General features: G+C 43.3%; 1 protein-coding gene across 1 annotated transcript; it reads left to right on the top strand.

The window, feature by feature from the left end:
- Positions 1-203: 203 nt before the first annotated feature.
- Positions 204-5,717, top strand: LOC135545630 (cytochrome P450 4V2). Its single transcript, XM_064973382.1, has 11 exons — positions 204-536; positions 629-741; positions 981-1,066; positions 2,001-2,191; positions 2,315-2,384; positions 2,493-2,619; positions 2,871-3,047; positions 3,311-3,413; positions 3,515-3,649; positions 4,246-4,425; positions 5,414-5,717. The coding sequence occupies exons 1-11, from the start codon at positions 344-346 to the stop codon at positions 5,575-5,577; spliced, it is 1,539 nt and encodes a 512-aa protein (XP_064829454.1). The 5' UTR covers positions 204-343; the 3' UTR covers positions 5,578-5,717.
- Positions 5,718-7,874: the final 2,157 nt, after the last annotated feature.

Below are 7,874 nucleotides of genomic sequence, written 5' to 3'. Positions count from 1 at the left end.
ACTGTTGTTGTGGTTTAGTTACCCCATGAGTCAATGTCAGAGGAGAAGAGAAAATAACTAACTACTACATGCACACACACACAGATTGTGTAATTGCTATCATTACACAGCCAACCTTTGTTTTCACATTACCCATCCCCACCATTCCACCCCTCACTTAACTGCTGCAGCCAACATGACCCAGTTTCTCACACTGTAGCTGCATGAGAGTCGAGGTTCCAGTACCCGTACGGTTAACTGTGACAAAGGAGAAGTGCATAACCAGTCTAAAGTCCGTCAAAAGCTGCTCCGCATACAGATCAGAGGGATTTCACAACATAGCAGACTGCTACGTTAAACCAAGATGGTGATTATGTCTGGAACATACACGCTGGGGATCATATGTCTGGTGCTTCTGATTGTTCTGTTGGCCTGCATCATGTACCATCCACTGAAGAAATACTTTCAGGACTGGAACGATTTGAGGCCAATCCCTGGAGTGGATGGAGCTTATCCAATCATTGGGAATGCACTTCTGTTCAGCACTAATGCAGGAGGTAAGATCCTCTCCTCTGAGCTGTATTTAGGTTAGGCTATCTAATATTTCCCAAGTAACAAATGCAATAGCAGTACTTTTTCTTTTTGGTAGATTTCTTCAACCAGATTATTGAAGGCACTAAGGAGTTCAGACATTTACCATTGCTGAAGGTTTGGATTGGACCCCTGCCATTGGTGGTCTTGTTTCATGCAGAGACTGTGGAGGTAATCACCACACTGCTGGCACTTTTTTACTACCTGTATTACTGCTGACGCTGACTGGATAATCACCAGATACTGTCAGAGATATAGCACATTATCTATCCATTGAGCATAACTTTAATGTTTAAACTTAATTTGGATCCCCATTAGCTGACGTCATGACAACAGCTAGTCTTCCAATCTTTTGTTAATTCTGGTCTGTTTTTCTGGATCTGTTCTCATTTCATTTGTTCTCTTCCAAGGGGATTCTGCACAGTTCCAAACACATAGACAAGGCCTATTTCTATAGGTTTATGCAGCCTTGGCTTGGGACTGGCCTGCTCACCAGGTAGGTCATTTTCCTCTTCCTTCCTGCCCCCATTATCAAAAACAGTATTGGGACTCAGGACTTTAAACTGATTACATATATATCGCTGTCGATTTAAGGCAGCCCTCTGCACCCCTCTGATTCAGTGTTGGTTGCATCCCAAATGGCACCCTATTCCCAGTATAGTCAAATTATAGTCACAAATTATAAATAAATAATTTTTGTTATATCCAATTGGTAGTTAGTCTTGTTCCATCGCTGCAACTCCCATACTGTCTCAGGAGAGGCAAAGGTCAAGAGCCATGAGAGCCAAACACGATCCTGCCAAGCCGCACTGCTTCTTGACACACTGCTCGCTTAACCCACAACCCAGCCGCACCAATCTGTCAGAGGAAACACCATCTTGCTGGCAACCGAAGGCAGCGTACATGCGCCTGCCTGCCACAAGGAGTCGCTAGAGCGTGATGGGACAAGGCTATTCCAGCCGGCCAAATCCTCCCCTAACGTCACTGGGCCAATTGTGCACCACTTCATTGGTCTCCTGGTCACAGCCGGCTGCGACACAGCCCGGGATCGAACCCGGATCTATAGTGTTGCCTTAGACCGCTGCACCACTCGGCAGGCCATAGTGCACTACTTTTAACCAGGGCCAATAGGGCTGTATAAAGAATATGGCTGTATAAACAATTGGGTTGTATAAAGAATAGGGCTGTATAAACAATTGGGCTGTATAAAGAATAGGGTGTCATTTGGGACATACTCAAGGTAATTCTCTGTCCTGCCTCTAACAGCACAGGGGTAAGTGATTTTCTCTCTGTCCTGACTCTAACAGCAGAGGGGTAAGTGATTTTCTCTCTGTCCTGACTCTAACAGCACAGGGGTAAGTGATTTTCTCTCTGTCCTGACTCTAACAGCACAGGGGTAAGTGATTTTCTCTCTGTCCTGACTCTAACAGCACAGGGGATAAGTGGCGTGGCAGAAGGAAGATGTTGACCCCGACATTCCATTTCTCCATCTTGGCTGAGTTTCTGGAGGTGATGAATGAGCAGGCTGAGGTTTTAACACAGAAACTGGAGAAGCAGGCTGGAGGAGATCCATTCAACTGTTTTAGCTACATCACACTCTGTGCTTTGGACATTATTTGTGGTGAGTGAGTGACTGATTTTGGAATGGCACTGTAAAAATCAACTCTCCAAATCTGTGATCAAAGTCATTTGTAATAAATGCTAATGATGACACAATGTTTCCTATGTTTTGTTTTTGTTTCAGAAACGGCAATGGGAAAGAACATCTACGCACAAAGTAACAGCGAGTCTGAGTACGTCCGCAGTGTGTACAAGTAAGTATTAACATGTTAATAAGCCATCATGACATAGTCTTATACACTGTCTACACCCTGTCTACATTCCTTGGTGTTTCTGTTAGATTTACTGAGCTTTCTTTACAGAATGAGTGACATCATCGGTCGTCGCCAGAGAGCTCCCTGGTATTGGCCAGACTTCATCTACAGTCTGTTATGGGAGGGGAAGGACCATGACAATAGACTGAGGATCCTCCATTCATTCACTCAGAGTGTGAGTAGATCTACTGAGGTCTTTAAGGAACCTATTGTATGTCCAAGTGCTTGTGGTTTGGACTGCCAGAAATGATCATGCGAACAAAATGGATATAACAATATTTAACAGGTCAGAAAGGATTCCAGTCGACTGACTATCATCTGTTATATATTGTAAGAATCATCTTGTTAGCATGGCTATTGGCACAGATTTATTTTGAACAAAAATGAAATATAAATGTATGGTATTAATGTTTGTGTAATCTCCAGGTGATCAAGGAGAGAGCAGAAAGCATGGAGAATGCAGGTTCTGACAGTGAATCTGACCATGGCATCAAAAGGAGAAGACTTGCCTTCCTGGACATGCTGTTAAAAGCCACTGATGAGGAGGGAAATTACTTGAGCCATAGTGATATCCAAGAGGAGGTGGACACCTTTATGTTTGAGGTAGTGTAACGAAACCCAACACCAATATGCTCACACATTTAGCATGTGACTCCACTGAGGCCCTTTGCAATCGAACAACATTTCATACTGTAGGTGGGATAGTTCCTCTTTTACTTGAAATTACTTGATGTACATTACATGTACAACTGCACATGGGTAATGTCCCAAATGGCACCCTATTCAACACAACCCTAATGGGTCCCAAATGGCACACTGTTCAACACAACCCTAATGCGCTCTTCTGAATGATTGTGTGTCCATAGGGCCATGACACCACAGCAGCCTCTATGAACTGGGCCCTTCACCTACTGGGATCCTACCCTGAGGTCCAGACCAAGGTCCAGGAGGAGCTCCAAGTGGTGTTTGGTAAATATACTCCTTTACATTCATATTCCTGTTCTCTCCTTTTCGCATGTGACCATTGTATTATGAAATCCCATCCATATGTCCCTCTTTTACCCACCCAGGTTCCTCCAACCGATCCGTCACCGCCGATGACCTGAAGAGGTTACGTTACCTTGAATGCGTCATCAAGGAGACCCTTCGCCTCTTCCCCGCCGTGCCCATGTTCGCACGCACCGTAAGCGACGACTGTCACATCAGTAGGTGGCAGCAGATTGTCCCAAAGTACACCTTTACCTGTAAAATGGCAGCAGAATAAGATCCTCACTGTTTGAATCCACGGGTGTCATCTCCATCTCATTGAAACAGCACATGTCAGGACTTGTATTTGTCAGCTCTGGCAGCCTGTTCTCCATTCTCTCCGCTTGCAGTAAAAGCATTTTCTGATAGTGTAAAACCAAGGCGGAAGCAGATGGATGGATTTCACTGTTAGACTAATTAGAAAATGATATGCACTTCCTGTTAGCTCTGAATATAAGCATAACTGTAGTTTTAGAGGAAATACAGATTTGTCGACTCAGTGGCGAAATCACAGTGTTCGTAATCCGGTCTTCCTTCTCAGGGTGGGCAAGCATCTGTTAGTCTGAGTATGGGTACATGTCACTCTTTGCCAAAGCACTGAGCTTTGATTCCAATGTGTGACCAAGCAACATCCTTGCTTAATACAAGTCAGTGTTTTACTGCAGGTAGAAAATATTGACATAATATTCAATGCAACTGTCAGTGCAATGAACCCACAGTTAGAAATGAATTCAATTGAATTCCATGACTGATACTTAATATCCTCCCATTGCAGATGGCTTTAAAATTCCTAAAGGAGTGAATGCCCTGATCATTCCCTTCGCCCTGCACCGCGATCCACGATACTTCCCGGATCCCGAGGAGTTCCGGCCAGAGCGCTTCCTGATAGAGAACAGCACAGGACGACATCCCTACGCATACATCCCCTTCTCCGCTGGACCCAGGAACTGCATCGGTTCGCTCAGGACAAATTACCATTCATATCCCTCTCTCCTCTTAATAGGGGTCTAATATACGAACCATGATATATCAAAATGATTGCAATGGTACAGACAAAGGGCAAGGACCCAGTTAAATGATTTTGACCCACAGTCTGGCTTCAGGAAGTGGAAAAGAAACTGAAAGGAGAAGCTCAATTTAGAAGCAGGGAGCTGCACCTTCCCTGATGGGTCACATTGCAATAAAGCCAGCACTTATTATGAAACAGCTTCCTCACTTACCTCTTTTACGCTCCCATTCCCTTTAAGAGCCCACTCTTCCTCAAGAATCAATCATCCATTTAGCGAGGAGGAGCAAAGGAGCACTGACTCTCCATCTCCTGAGAGTAGAGCCGCTGCCGCCAATCAGCCCTGTCTCCCACACACTGAATGAGACAGATTGTCTCTCTCCTCAAGATGATAGAGTGGGGGGGTAGAGAGGACTGAGAGAGTGACAAAGAGAGAGACTCACAAAAGCTGAATGAAAGGAAACAGTTGTCTGATTTTACGGTCAGATTGTTGTCTACTCTGTCTGAATCTGTATTGCCTACTACTTACTAAAACTACAGACTGTGTACTAATACTACATACTATTTTGAACATACTGTTCAGTAAAAAAGTATGCAGTAAGCAACAAATATAATCATACCACTCACCCATACTGAGAAGGCTTCATCTGAATGCGCAAGTGAGCTTGATTCCCGCCATTCATTCATTTTTGTAGAGCGTGTCCCCTATTTTGATTATCAGCTGTTTGAAACACCTGTGAGGGTGCAGCAAATAGTGTGCAGCAAATTCTACTTGATAAAAATACAAAATTAGTATGACATTTAAAGCATACGCAAATTTCTAAATGTCTCATACCCAAAAAGCCTACTATTTAGAACACAAGTATGGGTATTCAGAAAAGACCTATGTCGGTGTATGGTGTCCTCACATGCATGTCTGTATGTCCCTTGTCTCCAGGCCAGCGGTTTGCCATGATGGAGGAGAAGGTGGTGCTGTCTTCGGTGTTGCGTCGCTTCTCCGTGCGGGCCTGCCAGAGCCGAGAGGAGCTGAGACCTCTGGGTGACCTTATACTCCGACCAGAGAAGGGTATTTGGATTACGCTAGAGAAGAGACAATGCTAGAGAAGAGATGCTAGTCTCCCCCGCCAAACAGCTTCCACTATAATACTATGGTACTTTGTCATGTTAGAGAAGAGATGCTAGTCTCCCCCGGCAAACAGCTTCCACTATAATACTATGGTACTTTGTCATGCTAGAGAAGAGATACTTTGTCATGCTAGAGAAGAGATGCTAGTCTCCCCCGGCAAACAGCTTCCACTATAATACTATGGTACTTTGTCATGCTAGAGAAGAGATGCTTCTCCCCCGGCAAACTTCCACTATATACTATGGTACTTTGTCATGTTAGAGAAGAGATGCTAGTCTCCCCAAACAGCTTCCACTATAATACTATGGTACTTTGTCAAACAGTCTTCCACTATAATACTATGGTACTTTGTCATGCTAGAGAAGAGATGCTAGTCTCCCCAAACAGCTTCCACTATAATACTATGGTACTTTGTCAAAGAAGAGATGCTAGTCTTCCACTATAATACTATGGTACTTTGTCATGTTAGAGAAGAGATGCTAGTCTCCCCCGGCAAACAGCTTCCACTATAATACTATGGTACTTTGTCATGCTAGAGAAGAGATGCTAGTCTCCCCGGCAAACAGCTTCCACTATAATACTATGGTACTTTGTCATGCTAGAGAAGAGATTCTATAATACTATGGTACTTTGTCATGCTAGAGAAGAGAAACAGCTACTATAATACTATGGTACTTTGTCATGCTAGAGAAGAGATGCTAGTCTCCCCGCTATGTTAGAGAAGAGATGCTCCCCCGGCAAACAGCTTCCACTATAATACTATGGTACTTTGTCATGCTAGAGAAGAGATGCTAGTCTCCCCCGGCAAACAGCTTCCACTATAATACTATGGTACTTTGTCATGTTAGAGAAGAGATGCTAGTCTCCCCCGGCAAACAGCTTCCACTATAATACTATGGTACTTTGTCATGCTAGAGAAGAGATGCTAGTCTCCCCGCCAAACAGCTTCCACTATAATACTATGGTACTTTGTCATGTTAGAGAAGAGATGCTAGTCTCCCCCGCCAAACAGACTATAATACTATGGTACTTTGTCATGAGATGCTAGTCTCCCCGGCAAACAGCTTCCACTATAATACTATGGTACTTTGTCATGTTAGAGAAGAGATGCTAGTCTCCCCCGGCAAACAGCTTCCACTATAATACTATGGTACTTTGTCATGCTAGAGAAGAGATGCTAGTCTCCCCCGGCAAACAGCTTCCACTATAATACTATGGTACTTTGTCATGTCGTAATACATTGTTTTGTTGTAGCCTCTTTCTCAATCTTCTGTCTATATTATAGCAAGTGTTTTTTTAATAAATACAAATTATGTATGAAGGTTAAATTATTTTCTTTAGTTGAATAAAGTAAAACAAAGGGATTCTGGTTGGATAAATATATTTGCTAAATCAGTGTTTCTGACCTAATGATTCAGCTCCAGCGACGACCCTTAATTCAGGGCAGGTGAGGCAGAGCCCCGTTCAGCAAAAATTAAAAAGTGGCTGTTATTTTGGCTTGAATATGTATCACATCAGTTTGCAAACAACGTAAAAAAAAAAAAAAAAATTGAGTTAATAAAGCCGCTTACAAACATGGTCTCTTTTGCTTTCTTGAGTAAGGCAGGTGTTTCAGCCTAGCTCAGTGCTTTTTGTGGTGGTGGTGCAGCCAGTGGAAAATACGGAGCGTTGGGGTTGGTAATGTTCTCTAGTTGCGCCATGGTTGGCTCAGTGTTCTGTTACTCATGGGAACACTACGTCACAGCAAAATCTACGGGCAGAGCTTGAAAAATCAGGCCCCTTGGGTGCTGCCATATAGTTACATTAGAAGTGCCCATCCAAGAAGGCTCAAGGTGATTGGCCACAGATAAAATTGTCAAATTACGTTATATCTACCATAGCTTTGATTGGACTGTCAACATCATACATTCAATCTTAGCTACCAAGCTAGCAGGCATCATCATGAATCAAGACGACAATCTACTGGCAAATCTTAATCCTTGTATGTAGAGAAATTATAGATCAAATGTTATCGGTGCTCATAGGCCATTCGACAAACATTACACAAATTGGAAATCGCAAATTCAACAATGAGTGTTTTGGAAGCAATCCGTGGCTAACTGCAAGCGTTGCAAATTAATCACTAGCCTGCTATTCAGTGGAGTGGGTGTGTGGTCTGGGTTTAAGTGTCTCTTTTCCAAGCTTAAAAGGATAGACATTCAACATTGGCCATGCTGTCAATCCAGCATGATTTCTGCCACGTTCAAACAACTGTTAACTTAGAACTGGGAAA

This window comes from Oncorhynchus masou, chromosome 9 (genome assembly GCF_036934945.1).
Source record: "Oncorhynchus masou masou isolate Uvic2021 chromosome 9, UVic_Omas_1.1, whole genome shotgun sequence".
Taxonomy (NCBI): domain Eukaryota; kingdom Metazoa; phylum Chordata; class Actinopteri; order Salmoniformes; family Salmonidae; genus Oncorhynchus; species Oncorhynchus masou.
This window is presented reverse-complemented; position numbering and strand designations above follow the sequence as displayed.